This window comes from Pelophylax lessonae (assembly GCF_965119305.1).
Source record: "Pelophylax lessonae genome assembly, chromosome: 2".
Taxonomy (NCBI): domain Eukaryota; kingdom Metazoa; phylum Chordata; class Amphibia; order Anura; family Ranidae; genus Pelophylax; species Pelophylax lessonae.
The window spans coordinates 345,319,274-345,342,479 of record NC_138769.1 but is presented as its reverse complement, the minus strand read 5'-3'; the positions used below and the strand labels follow the sequence as shown (position 1 = coordinate 345,342,479).

Here is a 23,206-nt window from a genome sequence, read left to right as displayed (position 1 = left end):
TGCAGTGGGCTCCCTTCCTGCCATCTTGGGGCCTCCCGACAGTGATGGAATGCCAGGGCCTGGTCACCAGTGTGACCTTTGCGATCCTGGAAGTTCACCCATTGGTGTGAGTAGTTTTTATTTTTTGGTATTTTATTTGTATTATTTTTTATCATTTTACTTTATTTTTTTACAATGTCACTGACTATGACTTTGCCCATTCAGAAAAGGAAGGAGCTGGTAAATTACATATTTACTGACCTCTTCCTGGTTCTCTATTGTGACACATCCCCTGCATCAACTGACAGTAGAGGAAAGGGAGCACAGTGGAGGCGGGGGGGAAGCAAAGTAGGGGGGGGGGGCAGGGGAGCACACAGGGCCCAGAGGCAGCATACAGAGGAACCAATCTCCTCCATTTTCCAGCTACAGGAGGAAAAAGGAGGACAGTGATTTCTCTACATGCTGTCCCCGCCGCCCCTTCTATCCAGGTGTACAGGAGAGCGGCACAGGCCCCCTGGAGCACGGGGCCCGGTTGCCATTGCTACCCCTGTAGTTACGCCCCTGGATTGACCCAAGAATGGTTTCTTATGCAATAGCTAATATATTCTCTTGGCACAAGCCAGTACCAAGGGGAAATAGTTTCAAATTTAAACAAATTCAGAACAGGTATTTATGGCTGTGGAGGAGGGAGAGCAAAATGGCATTCTTGTGCAAGATTATCTATGGGGAAAAAAAACAGCAGCAGTAAGCTGAGAAGATGCAATCTGGCAAATTAATTATTTTCTGCAGAAGAGTTGGCCAAATGATGTTCGCAAAGGATAAAGTCTGTCCACAGACCAACCACCACAATTATCTTATGTCTGTGTCCCTTTAGCACCATGGGGGCGCAGCAGTTGTAAAGGATACTGATTTCGATAATACTTCTCAATGTCTTGCAGCCACTCTAGCATGTCAGCTATAGAAGGACTAAGAGCTGAACGCTTGAGAGAAGCATCAACGCCAAGTTTCTCCACATTAATCTCATAAACATAGAGAACGGATCCCACCTGGTGACTTACGGTGTCTCTCACTTTTTGAAGTGTACACCTGCAATTGGAGTGATAGAGTAAAATTATTATTATTATCACATCAGTTTAAAACTTTCACAGTAATAATGATTATTTCCGTAATTTTTAATGTTTAAACATGTCGCCATTGATTCCACCGTAAGTTTTTATAGTTACTGTAAATGTTACCATATTTTAGAATAAACACCCAAAATTATTTTACATTTTGTATAGAGTAGAAAATTGATAAACCCTCAGTGAAATATTTTTGGAGTCTATATACATTTGTGTTAGCCTATTATATAAAATCCCAGTAAAATACATTTACGTTTATACATAATATTTTCGTACATCCAGGGCAGAAAATGAAAGAAACCTCTTCAAAGTTGCACATAATTGTGAAGTAGAAGGATAAATGATTTTCAAAATTGTTTACAAATATCTGAAAAGTTTAGCATACATTTGTATTCAACCCCCTTTACTCTGGTACCCCTAACTAAAATCTAGTGGAACCAATTGCCTTCATAAGTCCCCTAATTAGTAAATAGAGTTTGCTCTATTGGATGGAGCCAAATACAGGGAAATCTTAGAAGAAAACCTGTTAGAGTCTGCAAAAGACTTGAGACTGGGGTGGAGGTTCCCCTTTCAGCAGGATGACCCTAAACATACAGCCAGAGGTACAATGGAATGGTTTAGATCAAAGCATATTCATGAGTTAGAATGGCCCATTCAAAATCCAGACCTAAATCCAATTGAGAATCTGCAGCAAGTAGGGATGCACTGAAATTTCGGCCACCGAAATGATCAGCCGAAAATGAGCCTATCCCATTTCGCCCGATAATGGGTTAACATTGCCGAAATTAATATGGCCGCTGTGAGGAAGGAGGAGGGCGCAGTGCAGGGCAGGTTTTAAAAGTCCCGCCTCTGGCCGGCTGCCCGCCTCTCAATGACGTCCCTACTACGATCTGTGCATGAATGAAGGGACATACCAGGCGGGAGGGCGGGGCAAGCGGCCGCTAATAGATAGAACTATGTGATCCTTCTCATTCACACACAGTCCCGCTGAGCTGACAGGGAAGGATCACATAGTTATATCTATAGAGGCCGCTCGCCCCGCCCCCCCGCACGGTGTCAGGTCAGTTCTCATACACACAGTCCCGCTGAGCTGACAGGGAACTGACCCGACACTGGGCGGGGCGAACGGCTGCTATAGATATAACTATGTGATCCTACCCTGTCAGCTCAGCGGGACTGTGTGACTGTGAATGAGAACTGGTCTTATGACGGTGAATTACCACGGCAAGAGGGAGGGTCAGGCAACAAAAAAATCAGTGTCAAATTCTACACCTAAAGGGCTGCCTTCCCTTCCCCAAATCAGATATCATGTATTTTTGGGGAGGTATGTGTCCTTTTATGTTTTTTTGCTAGAGCCTTTTTTATTTTGGAGCCTCGGTGTGCACTTGTTGCCGACAAGTTTACTTTGTTTGCAGCAATTCTTTACATACTTGTGCAGTAAAGTAGTGTGCTCAAAAGTACCACAAGTTTATCCCCACTATTGCTTTAGCTGCCAATAAACTTTGTCAATCTACTTTATTTAAAAAAAATGCCAGGCAGGTCCATAGTGGGAGGCAGAACTTCTAGGCGCATAGATAGTGCAGGGTCAATTAAAAACCGAATCTTCACAAGGCACTTAGGCAAGGTTCACACATGTCCCCTCAGTATTCACTGCAAATTTCTAAAGCAGCTGTTCAGCTGTGATTTAAATGCGATTCAGATGCAACATTTTGGAGCCAGCAGCCACCAGCGTCTTAATGGGGGAGAGCTGAGGCAGCTTACCAATGGTATTAGTATTATGAAGCATGATGGGTTAATGTATTGACACTGCAGGTCACTGATGCATTAGTGAACGACCAGTGGCAGTTAATTAACCCCTTTGTGCTGCATTAGTGCAACCAGTATCAGTGTTAATTAACACTGGTTGCACTGATACTGGTTGCACTAATGCAGCACAAAGGGGTAATTAACTGCCACTGGTCAGTCACTGATAGATGAGTGACCAGCAGTGGCAATACATTAACCCCCTCATGCTGCATAATACAAATACCATTGGTAATTAAATTAACCTCTTGCCAACCCATCACAGTACATATACTGTGACAGGGTGGCAGCGACAGGTGTACGTCACTGCCTGTTTTTGGTGTATGCCCCTCTTCTATCTATTTTAAATTTTTTGGGGGGAAAAAGTCATTTTCGGTTTCCGGCCAAGGGCATCCTGCATTTTCGGTTTCGGCCCAGAATTTTCATTTCGGTGCATCCCTAGTAGCAAGACTTGAAAATTGCTGTTCACATATGCTCTCTATCCAATCTGACTGAGCTTCACCTATTTTGCAAAGAAGAATGGGCAAAAATGTCACTCTCTAGATGTGCAAGCTGGTAGGGACACACCCAAAAAGACTTGCAGCTGTAATTGCAGTGAAAGGTGGTTCTACAAAGTATTGACTTAGAGGGGCTGAATACACGCTACACTTTTCAGATATTTGTACAAAATTTTGAAATCCATTTATCTTCCACTTCTCAATTATGTGCCACTTTGTGTTGTTCTATCACATAAAATCCCAAGAAAATACATTTACATTTTGGTTGGAGTATGAATACTTTTTCAAGGCACTGTATGAAACCCAGACACATCAAAGAAACTAGCATTTTTAGGAGGCCAACAATTATAGTCTATACATTTCCCTCATGATAGGTTTAATCGGGGCCAGACCGAGGCAGAAGAGGCACACCTGGCCTAGGTACCACACACTGGGAGGTACTGCTGAGGCAGGAGCCCCCATTGCCTCTGCATCCACTAGCTGTGTCCTGTACTGTTCACGACTGAGCTGTCACACTGGGCAGCTCAGTTTTACAGATTACATGAGGAGAGCACAGAATGGTTGCAACAGATTGCAGATTATACGCAGAGAGGGGCACAGAAGTGTGTTAGGGCACTCTTTTTCTTTTCTTTCCTGCCTGAAATGACAGAGGCTTCTATGGATCACACTCTTAACAGGAAATGTGTCAGCACATCTGAGAAAATTGGATTTTTGACTTACTGTAAAATCCTTTTCTCTGATGTTCATTGATTGACACAGCTCCTGATCTTCATAACCATTGGGTCATACTCCCCTACAGGAGTATGACACTAGGCAGAAAAAGAATCTGGCTACGCCTATGGGCAGTACCAGGGGGTATACTCTCTCCGCCTGTATTAGAAATACATCTCCACAGAGGGGTGGGTGCTCTGTCTGTCAATGAACATCAGAAAAATGGATTTAAAGGTAAGTCAAAAATCCCATGTTCTCTTTCATTGATTGATGGACACAGCTCCTGATCTTCATAACCATTGGGATGTCCGACAGCAGTTTTAATTGTAAGGGGTGGGAACAGCAAAGAAATTCCCAAGGCTAAACAGTAGCCAACCAGGCAACAGGAGCTTAACCAAAACAACTGGAGCCAACCTGAAAAAGACAATAAACCCTCAAAGAGGATCAAGTCCTCCTAAACCACAGCCTGCAAAACCTTGCGACCAAAGAAAGCATTTGCAGATGCCAACACATCCACTTTATAGAACTTTGTGAAAGTGTGCACCGACGACCAGGAAGCTGCCTCGCAAACCTGCGTCACTGATGCCTGATGATGGGAGGCACTGAGCGTCCGAGAAGAGTGCGCCTTGACAGGGAAAGGAAGAACCTGACCCTTGATGGAATCAGCCTGAATCGCCGTCTGTTGGATCCATCTGGAAATGGTCACAGAGGAAGGGGACAACCCTTTCCAAGGCCCATCCGTGAGCACAAATAGTGAGTCTAACTTTCTAAAAGACTCTGTAGCTGCCAGGTATACCCTAATTGCCCGGACCACATCCAAGGCATGCAAAGCAAGTTTCCTCTGATGTTTTCAGCCTGGGAAACAGGGAAAACAACACAATGTCTTGATTCAAATGAAAATCAGAGACAACGTTTGGGAGGAACGACAGACAGGGGTGAAGAACCACCTTATCTCTGTGAATCACCAAGTAAGATGAGCGACAGGATAATGCCGCCAATTCAGACACCCTGCGCACCCATTTTGGTGATGGCCACCAAAAATACCACCTTCTGAGGCAGCGTAAGCAAGGGAATATCCCGGGGGTTCTCAAAAGGAGACTTCTGGAGGATTGAAAGCACCCAATTGAGGTCCCAAGGCTGTAACGGGCCGCACTGGAGGAATCAAACGTCAGACACCCTGAAGAAAAGTACACACCAGGGAGCGTATGGCCAAGGGTCGTTGGAAGAAGACCGCCAAAGCCGACACCTGGTCCTTGATGATACTCAAGGCCAATTTCTGTTCAACCCCCCGTTGAAGGAAGGTCAAGATCCAAGCCACCAAGCAGGAGTGAGGATGAACCCCAAGAGGCTCACACCACGCAATGTACGTTTTCCATGTACGATGGTAGATTTCCTAGCTTTTAACAGCATTGGAATCACCAACTCAGATAAACCTCTATCCATCAGCACCTGGCGTTCAACAGCCAAGCTGTCAAAGCCAGTGACTGTAAAGCAGGATGGAAGATTAGTCCTTGGGACAGCAGATCCTCCCTGGGAGGAAACTTCCAAAGAACGCCGGCGACTAGCTGCACCAGATCAGCATACCAAGACTGGCGAGGCTAGTCCGTAGCCACTTAGATGACCGAAATCCCTTCTGCCTCGATTCTGCATAGAAGTCTTGGCAGAAGCTTAAGAAGAGGGAAGGTATTAATCAGACGATACTGATCCCACGGGGCCACCAGCGTGTCTGTGGCATCTGCCAGAGGATCCTGTGACTGAGCCATAAACCTCTGCACCTTTCTGTTGAGCCAAGACACCAACAGATCCACCTCGGGGATGCCCCTACGGAGACACAACTGATTAAACACATGAGGATGAAGGGACCACTCCCCTTGGTCCACCACCAGCCGACTGGGGTTATCCGCCTTCCAGTTTTCCACCTCGGGAACGTATACGGTATGGAGGGCTGGAACAAATTATTCTGCCCACCTTAGAATGCCGGCTACCTCCCAAGCCATCCGGGCAAGCTGACATCTGTGGAGATCACTGTCCACTACAAGGGGAGGAAGGATTTACCCAGCCGAAGCGCCGGAGGATGAAGCCACCATATCAGGGAATCCTTCGTTCACCGGCTCGGCCGGATCTGATTTCAAGAGACTGCGGAGTCTTGTCTCATTTGGCCAGAATCTCCCTTTGCAGGGACCTCGTATGGAACTGTGCAAATGGAACCGCCTCAAAAGGTAGACACCATCAGGCCTAGCATCCACATGCAAGTCCAGAGGGATGACCATCTGCTGGACAGCAGGAGACAAATTGCAGTCTGTAATGTCTAAAATTTGTCCAAAGGATGGAATCAGAGCAGGCTTCTGAAAATTCAGAATCTAGCCAAACTTCCTCCAAGTTTGTATGGCAATTTCCAGGTTTTCCACCAGAGCAGTAGGGGACTCCGCTCGCAGAAGGAGGTCATCCAAGTAGCCCAGTACCATGATTCCCCTTTGGCGTAACAACGCTAGCACTGGGGATAACACTTTTATGAAGACCTGGGGAGCAGAGGCGAGAACAAAGGGTAATGCCATAAACTGATAATGCTCCTCTCCCACGGCAAAGTGGAGGAAGCGCTGATGACCGGCACATACTGGAATGTGAAGGTAAGCATCCTTGATGTCGATAGAGGCAAGAAAATCATTGATGCAGGGATGCCACCACCGTGCGAATGGACTCCATCCTGAACTTCAGCACCTGCACAAAGCAGTTCAGCGCCTTGAGGTCCAGGATTGGATGCACCTCGTCTTCCTTCCTGGGAACAGGTTTCAGTAAAAACCCTGAAGGAGAGGGAGGGAACCCCACCAGACTCACGACCCAGCAGAAACAGGCACCTGCAGCCACCAGGATAATCTGCACTCCACACGCGGTGATCAGGAAGTGAAAAGATTCAGGAGTAAGCAACAGGGGATGAGGAGGGGCTCCCACCGCAGAAATCACTGCCCAAAGGGTTCCACTGTCATGGCCACCGCTATTTTTAATAGCAAATCACCGCAAAATGACTACACAAACATGGCTGCCATGCATAGGAATACAGAGGCTACAACAAAATGGCTGGAGGGATCCCTAGGCCTCAAGAACAGACCCAGGCAGGAGCCCCCACCAGGTACAACCCCCCCCCTCCCCCGCACAGCCGATCGTCCGGTCGCCAGCGGCACCCACCCCCGGCCCCTATCGCCAGCACGACGCCCTACCGCCACCCCAGGAGGTGGACCAGACCACCCACACAGCCCCAGCATGTGTGCAGGGGGGGATAGGGGACAGATGTAAAGGGGGGTGCCTGACAGGAGGGAGGGGAACCCGGGGTCCGATTGTGCCAAGGAGGGGCACACATCTACCTCAAAACCCTCCAGGGTGAGAGGGGGGACAGCTACTCACCATACTAGGAACCAGGTGGGCACTGCTCCAGATAGAACCCCTCGCCATCTAAATGGGGAGGCTGTCAGCCAGGAGGAATGCTGTGACTCAGGCTGAAACCCAGGTCGTATGTGACCTTGCGAGGTGTTTAACTCGCAGGCCAGCCCCGTCCAATGGGGCCATGTCGCAGCAGACCTAGCCTGAACTTTTGAGAAAGCCCATTAGGTGCTTCGCGTGAGGTGGGCGGTGACATAATCATGCTGGGACTAGGTGGAGCTGTGTATGCAGGGGATTGTATTGTGAAGCGCTCGTTTTTTACTTTTGAAATCAATTTGCACTATGGTTCTTTCCTCTTGCCTCCTATATGATTGATCCCACCTTGAGAGCTGCTGAGAGCCACAGATTTGGAGTGTACGGCCAGTGGGAGCAGTGCCACTTATAACACTGCAAAGTGCATATAGACCTCCTTTTTAATTAGTGAGGTCCATTCAAGCAGGTGAGAAGACACACATAGGTGGGGTAAAGGGCACTGTGGTGATCAGACTATTCCTGAAGAGTTTCTGGTATATGAGACTGCACCCCTTTTTTTCACAGACATTGAATCATTTATTGATGGATTGTATATATATATATATATATATATATATATATATATATATATATATATTTAAAAGAAAAGATGGACTCACATTACTAATTAATTTATTATACATAGATGATTTTTACACTGTTTTCAGATATTTAATCATGCACTATAATTTGAATGCACTTTTTTTATTGAGGGATAGCGCAGAAATATTTTGCATGTTTATATGTCTATTAAAATCGCCTCCAAAGTCGCCAAAAGTGGTGCAGGAATTACTTTTGGGAATTGGTGCAGCGCCGCACTGATTTGGATGGTGCTGTTGCCGGCAATATGCTCCGATTTGGCATGCGATTGGATGTGAAATTGGAAGGTGAACAGGGAAGTGCGTTTTGACTTTTTTTCCCTTTCTCTAAACCCCCCGCCCCCACCGTTAGCCTTTGTGCCAGTCACACATAAGTGTTTACAGGTAGAAAAAAAAACAAGGCCAGAGCATTCAGGAGAGGAAAGTTTTGACACAAAGAAACAACCAAAGCACCTAAACACACGTAAGCGTGCTTGGGCGTATAATCATTTCATAAGGCACAATAAATGAATAGCCTGGCTAATTAAATTAATAAATGCTAAAACGTTTGATGCACCCTAATGCATCTTAGGCCCCTTTCACACTAGCGGACTGTTCAGATCCGCCTGTCAGTTTTTCAGGCGGATCTGAACGGATGCCCCATGCATCTCTATGGGGCATCGGATGTCAGCGGCGACATCCGATCCGGTCCGTCAAATCTGGACAGATTAAAACCCTATTTTCCTTCTGTTCAGCGGATCGGATGAGAATGGACAGGCAATACGTTCTCATCCGATTCCCCCATAGAGAACAGCGGGGGACCTGAAAGCTCTGTCTCCGCACACAGCGCGGAAACAGAGCTGCCATCCGCCTGTTCAGCGGGGATCGGTGGATCGATCCCCCGCTGAGAAAAACTGAGTCCGCCGACGGACTCCCATGTGTGAAAGGGGCCTTAATGTCCCTAAACGCATTTGAAAAAACATTGCTTTAGGTACTTTTTTAACATTGCTTTCTTCTGCCAGGAGAAAGACATGTAGAGGAGTTGCAATTTGCATGAGGCATTAACCTTGCTGCTAGGCAAAATCAAGAGATTCACTATTAGACTGTAGCTTAAGCTATAATTGCCTCTTCTGTTGTTCAAAAACAGCACTGCACACACTTGCTAGGATTTTAATAAATACAGCTATACAGTGATAAACATAAAGACATTTCCAACTTACATCTTATCATTCAGCTTTTCCAAGGTAAGATCCATAGCAGCCTCAAGTTTAAAGTAAAGACGATCCTGTACATCACTGAATATGTTTAAAGGGGTCTTTTCAAACGTAACTTTATTGCAAGCCTGCAGCTGCTCTGCCAGGTTACTCAAGGTAACAACTAAGGAGTTACATTCTGTTATGGCAAGTTTCCATTCCTTGTGCTGCTTTTCTAGAATGTCAAAGCATCGTCTGAGGGACTGCTGAACAGAAACCAATGCTGCAACCTCTGACATGCTGCAAAAAGAAAAAAAAAACATTTTAATATAACATTAGTGAAAAAGCAATTGTTAAAAAAAAAAAAAAAAGTTATGTGCGTTCTTTGATAGGTTGTGTGTTTTCCAGCCCACATATTGCAAGCTCCCCTCATCTGTGTAACTGGTCCCTCAAAATCACTTCTATAACACAGTCCAGCTGACGTTCACACAACAACCTCATAAAATACAATGCACAACGAATAACCCTATATTGTCAGTGAAGATCGTAAGGGATGCCCCTGAGTGGAAAAGAACGATGGAGCAAAGAATAGGGTACTACATCTTACTCCTCAACCCCTAGAGTCAATGAGCATTTAACCCTTGCATTGCAGGGGTCCTACTGCAAGGCTAGTTTCTTTTTTTTTGTAATTCCCAGAGTAATGGGCCATACACACTACGTATAAGATTTTCTGAAGACTTTTTCCTTTAGATTTACCAAAACCATATAATATGAGGTCAAACCTAAACACTTTCAATTTGTATGCAATCTGGCAGGCCCTTCACTACATAGAAAAGGTAAATCTGAAGGAAATCTAACCACAAAAGTTGGATAGTGTGTATCCAGCTTTAGACTCCATGTACACAGGACGCTGTAAACGGCCGTTTAAGAGCAGTTGGGCGTTTTTTTCAGAAGCCCCTGAACCCACCTCTATGTTATCTTATCTGTCCATGTACACAGGGTCGTTTACAGTCATTTGCAGGCAGTTGAGTTCAGGGACGTTTTTTGGAACGTAATTATTTGCGTTCGAACGTGTGTTTCCCGGCGTTTCAAACGCAAAAACGGGACCGAACGTGATGAAGTACGTTCAGCCATGTTATAAGTTTTTTTTTCTTCCATTCAAAATCAATGGTTCCCTATGGGAGCCTATTGATTTGAATGGAAGGCGCCAAAAATGGGAAAAAACTGTGGGGGTCCCCCCCAGGCCCTTCGGGTCTGGTATGGAATTTGAGGGTAGCCCCACGCCAAAAAAACGGTGTGGTGTCCCCCCCAAAATACATACCAGACCCTTATCCGAGCATGCAGCAGGGCAGGAAGGGGGAGGGGGACGAGCAACCGGCCCCACCCCCCCTGGACCATACCAGGCCACATGCCCTCAACATGGGGGGGTGTTGGTGCTTTGGGGCAGGGGGAGCTCTGCACCCCCACCTCAAAGCACCTTGCCCCCATGTTTAAACGTCTTTAAAGTGGAACTATGAGCAAAATCAAAAGGAGATATATGATACAGTCTGACACGCACATTGAAACAGCAGTTTTTATTTTTCTTACTCTGCCATAGAGCTGCACGATTAATCATTAAAAAATAACGATCTCGATTCACCCCCCCCCCCCCCCCACAATCTTAAAACGGCATTTCCTCGATTCATACAGAGCAGAGCTGTTCTCTGCTCACTCACAGCTGTCAAGAACAAAAAAAAAAAAAAAAAAAAGAGCCTCCTGCAAATGTTTACCAACATTATTAAGGCTGTGAGATAACTATAAACACAATATTTTTTTATTTTTTATATTTTCTTTTTATATTTTTATAATTTACAATGTATAATTTCTTCTTTTAGTCCCGGTTCACATTTGTGCGATGCGGGAACGCTGCAAATATGCAGCGTGATCCCGCATCGCATCCGCACCCCTGGCAGTTCGCACTGCCATATGCGATATGCAGGGGGTGTCAATTAAAAGTTAACCACACCCCCAGTTGCAATCGCATATCGCATTGCGACCTGCAAGTTCGCACAGAATCAGATCGCACTAGTGTGAACCACCATGCGATCCAATTCTGCTGCGGATAAAAAAAAGGGTCATGTGCGTGTTTAGTGAGGATGCGGTAGGAATTCAGCCATACAAAGTGTATCTCTGAAATTTGCGCTGCACATGAGATAGCATGTAATTTAGGAGCAGTGCGCTCCGAATTACATGCGATCTCCGTGATCGCAGTAATGTGAACCGGGGCTAGGATCAAAGGAATGAACTTCCATCTGTAAGTAAGGGCAGTTTATCATCTTAAAGACTAAAGCCCCGTACACACGTACCGATTGTCGGCCGTAAATATTCGGCCGCCGACCGATCGGCCGATTGTAGGCTTGTTAGTATGATGCTTCCGACAGCCGACAGCGCATTTTCGGCCAAACAGAATATGTCGTGCAGACTTTAAAATATTTGTTGGCCGTCACCAGAACGGCCGATTGTTCGTCAGTCAGTACAGAAATCGGCCGACAAACAGCAGATTAGCAAGACTGGGCATGCTCAGAGAAGAAAAAACACACGGAAAGTTAACCATCACATGACATCACTTCTGCTGTCGGCTGTTGTTGGCCGACAAAATTCGTGTGCAGTCTTTATCACTTTTCAACCGACAGGACAGCACCGGACAAAAGACGGCCGATCGTTCGGCCGACATTCGGTACGTGTGTACGGGGCTTAAGGCTCCTTTCACACGCTCCGCTCCGTCAGCAGACTCCGTGCTGCTCAGCGGGGGATCGATACACAGATCCCTGCTGAGCAGGCAGGTGACAGCTCCCTCTCCACTCTGTGTGCAGATAGGGAGGTGTCAGAGCCCCGCTGCTCTCTATGGGGAATCGGATGAGAGCGGACCACCTGTCCGATTGGATCCCCTGGATAGATGGAAAAACGGAATTTTTGTAAAATCTTACCTGTAAAATTCCTTTCTCTGAGTCCTCCGACAGTCGCCGCCCACTTCATATTCATCACCAATGGGGGTTATGTCCTTTATTCCGTAGGAGTAGCTAGGCAATAGAATATGTTAGTACAAAGACTTTTAACATATCCCACCCCCTCCACTTCCTGTATCCAACTCAGTTTCAGTGGAATAGCAGTAGAGAGTACATCAAAACCCCAAAAGAGGGGCGGGGGCGGCGACTGTCGGAGGACTCAGAGAAAGGAATTTTACAGGTAAGATTTTACAAAAATTCCGTTTTCTCTTACGTCCTCCGACAGTCGCCGCCCACTTCATATTCATCACCAATGGGGATGTCCCAAAGCAGTGTAAATATGAGGGGTGGGAAGAACTCAGCCGCGCCCAAGGCAACGCCGTCTCCCCATCAGAGAAAGGAACCTTACCAAAGGAAGGAAACCAGTTGGGCATAAGAACAAAACACTCGCTCAACAGGAGCAAGAAAACCCAGGGAAAAAACAAAAATCCCAAAAAGCCAAAGAACCCGTAACAAGGGCTCTAGGAAACTGCCGCACTAAGAACCTTGCGGCCAAAGGAAGCATCAGCCGATGCCTGAACATCTACTCTGTAGAATATCGTGAAAGTGTGTACAGTCGACAAGTCGCCGCCTCACACACCTGGGCCACAGAGGCCCCATGACGACAGGCCCAAGACGTACTCAGAGATCTGGTAGAGTGCGCCTTCACAGGTACAGGGGGAACTTTCCCCCTCAAAGCATAGGCCTGATCAATGGTCCGTCAGATCCATTTGGCGATTGTAGAAGCTGACGCCGCCATGCCCTTCCGAGGACCTCCCGGAAGGACAAACAAGGCATCCGACTTGCGAGAAGACTCAGTCGATTTGAGATAGACTCTAATCGCCCGGACAACATCCAAGGAGTGAAGCAACACCTCCGTCGGAAGCTTTGGCTTCGCGCAAAGCGAAGGTTTGACAATGTCCACATTGAGATGAAAGTCCGAAACCCTTTTTGGAAGAAAAGAAGGGTTAGGTCGCAAGACCACCTTGTCCAAATGCACAACCAGACACGGAGACTTGCAGGACAAGGCTGCCAGCCCCGACACTCGACGAGTCGAGGTGATAGCCACCAAAAAGGCGACCTTCTTGGATAACAAAGACAGCGAGATCTCCCTGAACCTTTCAAAAGGAGCACGCTGCAATACTGATAGAACTAGATTCAAGTCCCAAGGGGGAAGAGGGTCCCTCCTAGGAGGGATCAGATGACGTATCCCCCGCACAAAAGTGCCAACCAAAGAATCAGATGCCACAGGCCGTTGAAAAAGAACGGCCAAAGCAGACACCTGACCCTTGATCGTGGCCAGCGCCAGACGCTGGTCAACACCCGTCTGAAGGAAGGGCAACACCCTAGACACCGAATAAGTGTCAGGAGAGAAACCCCTGGATTCGCACCAGGCAAAATACGCCTTCCAAGTACGGTAAGAAACCTTCCCCGAGGAAGACTTCCTCGCATTTATTAAGGTGTGAATGAACTCAGGGGAAAGACCCCTGTTCTTCAGGACCTCGGATTTAACAGCCAGGCCGTCAAGACCAGCGACTGTAAAGCAGGATGGAAGATCGGTCCTTGCGACAGAAGATCTTCTCGAAGAGGCAGACGCCACGGGGCGTCGATTGCCAGATATACGAGGTCTGCGTACCAGGACCGGCGAGGCCAGTCCGGTGCCACAAGAATCACCGTGGTCGGTTCCGCGAAGGAACCTGGACAGCAATTGAATCGGTGGGAACGCATACATCAGTTGGTGCTGATGCCACGGGGCAACCAACGCGTCCGACGCGTCTGCCCGAGGATCGCGTGTCCTTGCCATGAACCGTGGTACTTTGTTGTTCAGACGAGACGCGAACAGGTCTACCTCCGGAAGACCCCACCTCGCGCACAACATCTGGAAGACAGCCGGGTGAAGGGACCATTCCCCCTGGTCCAGGGTCTGGCGGCTCAGATAATCCGCCTGCCAAACTTCCTCCCCCGGAATGTGAACTGCCGATATTGCCGGGACATGCGTCTCGGCCCAAGACAGAATCGCGGCCACGTCTCGAGCCGCCCGGGCACTCCTGGTGCCCCCTTGGTGATTGATGTAAGCCACCGCCGTGGCATTGTCTGTCTGCACCCGAACCGGGTAGCCGTGAAGATTGTCCGTCCAACGACGAAGACAGAGGAGTATCGCTCGCAGTTCCAGAACGTTGATCGGAAGGGAGGATTCCTCCGTCGACCAAACACCCTGGGCGGACAGAACGCCCAGAACACCACCCCAGCCCGACAGGCTGGCGTCCGTGGTGATCACCGTCCACGAAAGGGGACGAAAAGACTCGCCCCCCGATACAGAGGGGGATTGAAGCCACCACAGAAGAGCCCTTCTGGTCCGAGAACTCAATGACATCTGGAGATCCAGAGACTGCGGACGCCCATCCCACTTGGACAATATCTCCGCTTGGAGATCCCGTGTGTGAAACTGGGCGAAGGGAATCGCCTCGAAAGCCGAGACCATCAATCCCAGACACCGCATGCACGTCCTAATGGACGAAGATGGAACGTTCCTGAGGGACCTGACTGCCTCCTGAAGAGCTGCGAGTTTTTCTTCCGGCAGGAAGACCTTCGCCTGGACAGAGTCCAGAATCATACCCAGGTAAGAAAACCGAACCGATGGGCACAATGTCGACTTTGGAAAATTGATCGTCCAACCAAACTCCTGCATAGTCTGCAACGTGACGGACAGATCCTTCTCCAGACTCTGGCTGGTCGCAGACCGAACCAGAATATCGTCCAGATACCCCAGAACCGAAATGCCCTGGGCCCTCAACAAAGCCAGAACCGGTGCCAGCACTTTGGTGAACACCCTCGGAGCCGAGGCGAGACCAAAAGGCAACGCCACAAATTGGTAATGATCTTCCGCTATGGCGAATCGAAGGTACCTCTGGTGACCCTCGAAAATCGGGATGTGAAGATACGCATCCTTCAAGTCGATGGAAGCCATGAACTCCCCCGGAACCAGGGCAGCCACCACCGACCGCAGGGATGCCATGCAGAACTTGCGCACCCGCACAAAGCGGTGCAGCGCCTTCAAGTCCAGAATCGGACGCACCTAGCCCTCCTTCCTGGGCACGGTGAGCAGATTGGAATAGAACCCTCGAAATCTGTCCCGATGAGGCACCGGGACCACCACTCCCTGAGCCCTCAGGTCCTGCACCGCTAGATGCAGGTCCCGCAAACGCTCCGGGGATAAGAGAAGACTTGAGGGAAAAAATCTGCTCTCCGGCCGAGAGAGAAACTCGATCTAGTAGCCAGATCGAACGATTTCCTGTGAATTGGGCGAGGGCGCCCCATCAGGCCGCACTGTTGTGGGCCGCAGAACCGGATTGGCCGGACTTTTGCTTACCTGCCCACGGCTTCTTGCGGGAGCCTTGACCCTTGGACAGCTTGCCCCAAAGTGTGACCGAAAGGCATGAAAGGACCCCTGAGGGGGCCGAAAGAAAGCATTCTTTTTTCCCAGGAGCCGTCTCAGTCTTGTGGGATTGAGGTAAGAGCGTGCTCTTACCCCCCGTGACCCCTTTAATTAGGGCATCCAGGGATTCGCCAAAAAGGCGAGATCTATCAAAGGGCAGATTGGCCAAGGTCTTACGTGAAGATTGATCCACAGACCAACACTTCAACCAAACCAGGCGGCAAGATAACACCGCCACACTGTGTACACGTGCAGCCAACGGAACCATATCCAGGTCCGCATCACACAAATACATGACACCCTGGTGGATTTGATCCACCATATCCAAAGTCGCCTGGGGGGCAGAATCAGCCACCAGGACACGCCTAAGCACCTGCGTCCAGCTCGCGACCGCCTGGGCCGCCATAAGTGAAGCAATTAAAGCTTTTAACATAGAACCCATAATAGAATAGGTACGACGGGCAAGGGACTCCATCCTCTTGTCCGTGGCATCCCGGAACACCGGGGAGTCTTCAGCAGGAATCGCAGTGGACTTGTTCAAAACTGCTAACGCATGGTCCACCGGAGGTGGGACACACCAACGCCCATCAGTAGCGGGCGTAAAAGGATAGCGCAGCTTAAACCTACTTGGTACAGCAAAAGGTTTGCGTATATTACGCCATCGTTCTTTCACAGCGCGCTGAAAATCATCAGTGCATGGAAACATCTGCGATGATTTGCGCCTTTTCTGCGTCCCATAAGCCGCCAAGGCAGCTGGAGGACATGTTTCCTCCTCCAAACGCAGAGTTTGCTTGATAGAAGCAACCAATTCATCCATGAGTGCAAGCTCTTCAGACGAGCCAGGGGGAGAATTATCAACCCCCTCTACCTCAGCCTCCATTTCTGACCCTATAAGGTCCAGGGAGGAACGAGACCCCGATAAGGAGATCTCTGCCACAGCAGCCCCAGTACCATCACCCTCTGAAACAGAGGAAATTGAAAACTCTGGGCCCTTTAGAGGATTGAGCAACCACCAGCATTTGCATCTGAGTCGCAAGGCTAGCCACAATCGCAGCCAAATCCCCCCCCGGGGGGGGGAAACCGCAGTCCCCTGGCTTCCCACTAAATTGGCAGGAAACTAGTATTCCTGAGAATCCATGCCCTTGTAGCATCAAAAATAAAAGGGTGACCGCCCCTTTAAGAGAGCGCTGCGATCGTAGCCCACTCACACTAGGCATCCCACACAAGGGACCCCCACAGGGACAAGTATACCAAGGCAGGATACAGGGAATAAAAATAAATGAACCTGGAGAGATCGGTGCTGCTGCTGCTGCCTGCGGTGCTCCTGAAGGAAAGGAAATGCTGGCATACAGGGCGCTCTATGAAAGCCTATGAAGGCTACAAGAAAATGGCCGCCATGCATGTAAAACATGCGGCCGGAGCGATCGCAGCCAAAATGGCGCCGTTTGGCGCCGAAAACGCCGCTCCCACACCCCATGAGGGAGAAGTAAAACACACCATCTGCCCAAAAAAGGAACATGGTAAACCGCCGCAGCGGTGCTGTAATGCGCCCCAAGCATGAGAACTCAAGCCCCACAGCACACAGCCGTTCACACAGACAGAAAACTGACACAGAGTGCAGCCAGCCCCCCCTCCTGCAGCCCACAGCATGCAATGTGAGAGATAGGGAAAACGTAATAGTGTGAACACAGGGCAAGGTACACAGTCCCAGACTGACACCCCCCAGACAGACAGGTCCCCACATAAATGCACTTACCTCTTAAATGGCGTGGGGGACCCGCACAGGCGAACAAACCACTGCACATGAGGCAGGGAGAGTCGCATCCAGGACGCATCAGAAGGTGGGTTGAGAAACCGCACAGCGACCAGTGAGGTAGCCACCTCACCTAGCATCCCTGCACGGAACAGGGATGGGTCGTTCAGATAACTCAGGAGCGATACCTGACTGAACGCTCGATGGCGGGCTGAGAAGCCACTGACCCACAGCCTGCTACCAGGGGGGTCAGCCCGAGACGCAGCCCGCATGATCCTCTTCTTCCGAAGAACTAACTAACGCTGGTAAAATAACAGCTAACAAGAAAGAGAGAAAAAACTGAAATAAAATCCAAAGAAAGGAAAGAGAGCTGAGACAAGGTGCCCCAGCACAGAAACTTCCAGCTACTCCTGACAGCTAGACAAATGAAACTGAGTTGGATACAGGAAGTGGAGGGTTATGTACTGAGGGGACCACCCCCTGGGGGTGGGATATGTTAAAAGTCTTTGTACTAACATATTCTATTGCCTAGCTACTCCTACGGAATAAAGGACATAACCCCCATTGGTGATGAATATGAAGTGGGCGGCGACTGTCGGAGGACGTAAGAGAAATAGGGTTTCCATCCGTCCGGATTTCACGGACCGGATCGGATGCTGATGGCAGCGGGTGTCAGCGGACATGTCTCTGCTGACATCGGCTGCCCCATAGGGATGAATGGAGCATCCGATCACATCCGCCTAAAAAACTGACAGGCGGATCTGATCGGATCGTTCGTGTGAAAGGACCCTAAGCCTTTTTCTGACACTTTTTGCTTACAAGTTAAAAACTGTATTTTTTGCTAGAAAATTGCTTAGAACCCCCAAACATTATTTGCTTAGAACCCCCCAAATATTATATATATTTTTTTTTTTTTAGCAGAGACCCAGAGAATAAAATGGCGATCATTGCAACATTTTATGTCACACTGTATTTGCGTAGCGGTCTTTCAAACACAATTTTTTTGGGGAAAAATACACTTTAAAAGAAAAAACTAACTAAACTGTAATGTTAGCCCATTTTTTTTTTTTTGTATAATGTTAAAGATGATGTTACACCGAGAATTGTGATCTTTATGCCAAGTAAAAAAATTGTGATTCTCATTTTATCCAAAATCGTGCAGCTCTACTCTGCCATGTAAAAGTTTTATTACCTGTTGATCTGAACAATGTATCTCTTATCTTTCCACTTGTTGTAACAGGCTAAAACCCTGTTTATTCTGCACTGAAATCATGTCACTCAGTGACCAGATAGTCTTATGGGCCATACACACTATACAATTGTCTTTAGATTTTTTCCTTTAGATTTACCAAAACCATATAATATGAGGTCAAACCTAAACACTTTCAATTTGTATGCAGTCAGACAGGCCCTTGCACTACATAGAAAAGGTAAATCTGAAGGAAATCTAACCACAAAAGTTGGATAGTGTGTATCCAGCTTTAGGTACGATTCACACAGCCATAACACAAAAGTAAAAAATGTACTGGCCATTAAGACAAGGAACAAAAGTTCCTGCATAATGATCAGTAGATAAATCATTTTTTTTAAATACGTAACAAATGTCCTGTTAGTTTTTTCAATGGTATACATCAGTGGCAGAACAACCAGGGTTGCAAAGGTTGCACTAGTGACTGGGCTCTGACCTTCCACCACTGTGGCGGGCCCCAAGACGGCAGCTGCACAACATGGGCTCGATTCACACAGTTGCGACCCCAAATGTGTGCAACTTGCTTGTGATTTCCTTGCAACTTCTGTGATTTAACATTGCAGTCTATGGCACTCAGTTCGCACCAAAGTCACAGAAAAGTAAAGAAATCTTGGAAGGGAGAAAAGGGCCCCGGGTTCAGAGGAAAGGGCCCCAGCGGTCATGGGGGCCCTTCATGGTTTCTTGGACCAGGGCCATGAAGGATCTAGTTACACCTCAGCTATACGTGTATATGCATGTCCTCAAATGCAGATTTTTGAATTGTGTTATGGATCTGACACCATTTTTATGCACCTGTGTGAATACCTTCATTGAAAACAATTAGGGTCCTTTCACACTCAGGCACTTCTTTTTTTAAAAGGACACGGATGACACTTTTGTAGGGTCTGTTCCGTATGTTCCCGTCCATTTGCAGATGAAAATGACTGACATAATGTATGTCTATGGGATTGCGGACGTTAGCGGATGACACCGCTGACATCCGTTTTTGCGTCCGTTCCGTTTTTTAAACGGAAGAAAAATAGGGTTCTCTTCCGTCTCAAAAAACGGAACTGAACGGAATGGACGCAAAACGGATGTCAGCGGATGGTCATCCACCAACATCCGCAATCCCATAGACATGCAATATGTCCGGTTTTCATCCGGATGGGAGGAAAAATGGACATATGGAACGCCCGTGTGAAAGGACCTTAGAGCTGCATTTAGATCCATAAATAAGAAAAAAAAAGGGTTGTAAATGCATTATTTTATGGTTGTGTGAATGGGGCCTTACATAGGCATGTCATTTTAAAACTCTTGTACACAGTCACAAGAGGGCCACACAGTGGAAATTCAGGCACATTTCTCATTTCAGGAGTAAGCCCAGTTTCACACTGCTCCTACATGAAAGTCGTGTGACTTCCGATCCAACCTGGTGATGACGCGGTGTCTGGACTGACATCTGTGACGTCAGCAGAGAGTGGACTTCAGTACTCTCTCTGCTAAAAACAGGTCACATGAGTGCAAAACAAGTTGCACTGCTTTAATCCATATGAGATAAACAGCCAAACGAGCTTTGGCTGTACATCTCCTTTAATGTGGCTTTTTACACTCTACAGCATTGAAGTCCTATCAAAGTTGGACCAAATTAGTGCAGGAACCTTTTCTAAAGTCAGATCAGTTGGGACAGCATTTAATTTGACATGTCATGCGACTTGTGCTCTCACAAGTTGGATCCCATGGCACTCCAGTGTGAGCCAAAATGCCTTGTCTATCTGCCCTGTTCACACCACTGTACTGCGTTGGTGTGCACTAAAAAAATGCACTGTGAGCAGTACATTTTTTCAGTGGAGCGCAGTGTAAGGCCATCCACTGCCTCACACCGCACAGCCAGCAATTGAACTTTAGGAGATGTCTGTGTGACATCTCAATACAGTTCATTAAAAAAAAAAAATGTGATGTGCTGAGATTGATGCACCACTACTGCGCCAATTTTACCAAGACCATACTGCACAGCAACCACTGTAATGACACGCTGGTGACCACAGCTATTCGCAGCTTTCTGCACAGCCACTGATCACGGCAGGCAATTACTGGCTGTGAGGGCAGCCGCAAATATTCACAGCTGCCAGCGACCTGTCCTTACAGTGAACGGGGCTGGCAGTCACACCTAAATGCATTTGCGCCAGTCTAAACGGCCAGTGTGAAAGTAGCCCAAGAGGTAGATCATACAGTAACGCAGCCCCAGCCTCTACAAATCAATCAATAACTGGCTAAAGCTGCAGCTGTATGAGTGTATATATACAAATCCCTTTGATTACATACATAATGGGACTTCTGTACCGCCAAAAACGCGGCACAAGTTTGGGGCAACGTATAAGTTGTTCTTTTAGAACTAACCCTGGTAAACCACTTGCCGACTGCCCGCCACAATTTTACTGCTGCAGATTGGCTCGGGTGCACGATCGCTCCCCGCAGAGAGAGAGAGAAGGACTGGCAGCTGTTATAAACACAGCTGACCGTTGTTCTCTCCGAAATGATCACAGAGCGCCTGTGATCCTCCTATATAGGATCACAGGTCTCTATGATCATTTCAAAAGCCCAACCCCCATACAGTTAGAAAACACTCCCCTAGGCTCACACTTAACCCTTTGATCGCCCCTGGTGTTAACCCCTTCCCTGCCATTGTCATTATTACAGTAACAGTGCATATTTTTAGCACTCATTACTGTAGTAATGTCACTCGTCAAAAGTGTCAAAAATGCCAGTTAGGGGTCCGATCTGTCCGCCGCAATGTTGCAGTCCCGCTAAAAATTGCAGATCGCCACCATTACTAGTAAAAAAAAATAAATAAATATGACATAAATCTTTACCCTAGTTTGTAGACGCGATAACTTTTGTGCAAACTTATCAGAATACGCTTATTGCGATTTTTTTTACCAAAAATATGTAGCAGAAAACAAATTGGTCTAAAAGGATGAATTTTTTTTTTTTGGAATGTTATATAGCAGAATGTAAAAAATATTGTTTTTTTTTTTCAGAATTTTTTTTTTTGTTTATAGTGCAAAAAATAAAAATTGCAGAGGTGATCAAATACCAGCAAAATAAATCTCTATTTGTGGGGAAAAAAGGACATCAATTTTATTTCAGTACAGTGTCGCACGACCGCGCAATTGTCAGTTAAAATAACACATTGGCGAATCGCAAAAAACAAGGCCTGGTCATTAAGGGGGTAAATCCTTACAGTCCAGAAGTGGTTAAAGCAGAGTACCACCACCCCCTCCAAAAATTAAAAGTCAGCCGCTACACATACTGTAGCTGCTGACTTTTATTATTAGGACACTTACCTGTCCTGGAGTCCAGCGATGTCGGCACCACAGCTGATGTTTCCATCGGATGTCGGGTGCTGCCGCCACTGTTGCCGGTAAGGGAACCCGGTGTTCCGTGAGAATAACCTACCCCATGAGAAATGCCTACCCTTGTCACTTCCTGTCAGAAACATCTGAGCAGCGTAGCAGTGCGCATGCTCAAAGCCGCGGATACATCATTGAACAGCAGAGGAACTGACAAGTGCGCATGCTCGGATGGTATGGATTTATCACGGTAGTGTGTGTAACGTTACATTTGCGGCGGGTAAATTAAAACAGCTCCTCTGCAACATGAGTCATCTCCGCTCCTATCCCTGTCACATCCCTGATCTCGGCTAATAAATATAAAAGCGGTGGCGGGTGTATGACATGTAAATGACGGAGATCTCGGCTCCGTGATCCGCTTTTATATTTATTAGCCGAGATCAGGGAAGTGACAGGGTAAGGAGCGGAGATGACTCATGTTGCAGCCGAGCTGTTTTAATGTAACCGCCGCAAGTGTATCGTTACGCACACTACTGTGATAAATCCATACCCTCCGAGCATGCGCACTTGTCAGGCCCTCAGCTGTTCAATGACTTAGGTGCTGACGTAGGTGAACCGGAAGTGACGAGGGTAGGCATTTCTCACGGGTAGGTTTTTTTCACTAAACACCGGCAGTGAAGCTTTGCGGTTTCACGGGCGGGTCCCTACTGTGCATGCGCGAAACGCGCTGAGCATTCCTACTGGCTCGGCGGCGGAGGAGGGGGGCCAAGCTTCCGAGGGAAAGGGTACCTGTCAGAACCAGGTAACTGTTCCCCCCTCCCCCAGAAAGGTGCCAAATGTGGCACCAGGGGGGGGGGGGGTAACAAAAGAGCGGAAGTTCCACTTTTGGGTGGAACTCTGCTTTAAATTAGAATTTGTGCCAATAAAGCATATCCAAACTTTCTGCACTAGCTAACATGGTACAACGCTCCACCACTGCTATCTAATAAACCTACACATCTATTCCAGTTAGAGTTGCCACCTCATCCTTTTAAACCAGGACACATAATCTGAAAGCAGATTTTATTGTTGAAATTGTTAACCACTT

At 47.6% G+C, this 23,206-nt stretch overlaps 1 protein-coding gene across 1 annotated transcript in view; it reads right to left on the bottom strand.

Moving 5' to 3' along the window:
* Positions 1-23,206, bottom strand: part of AIRIM (AFG2 interacting ribosome maturation factor) — a 31,306-nt gene that overhangs the window by 6,563 nt on the left and 1,537 nt on the right. The window contains exons 2-3 of the mRNA XM_082248398.1: positions 9,357-9,629; positions 886-1,065 (exon numbers count right to left, since the gene is read on the bottom strand). Coding sequence (XP_082104524.1) covers positions 886-1,065; positions 9,357-9,628 — 452 coding nt within the window. The 5' untranslated portion in view covers position 9,629. The remainder of the gene's footprint in view (positions 1-885; positions 1,066-9,356; positions 9,630-23,206) is intronic.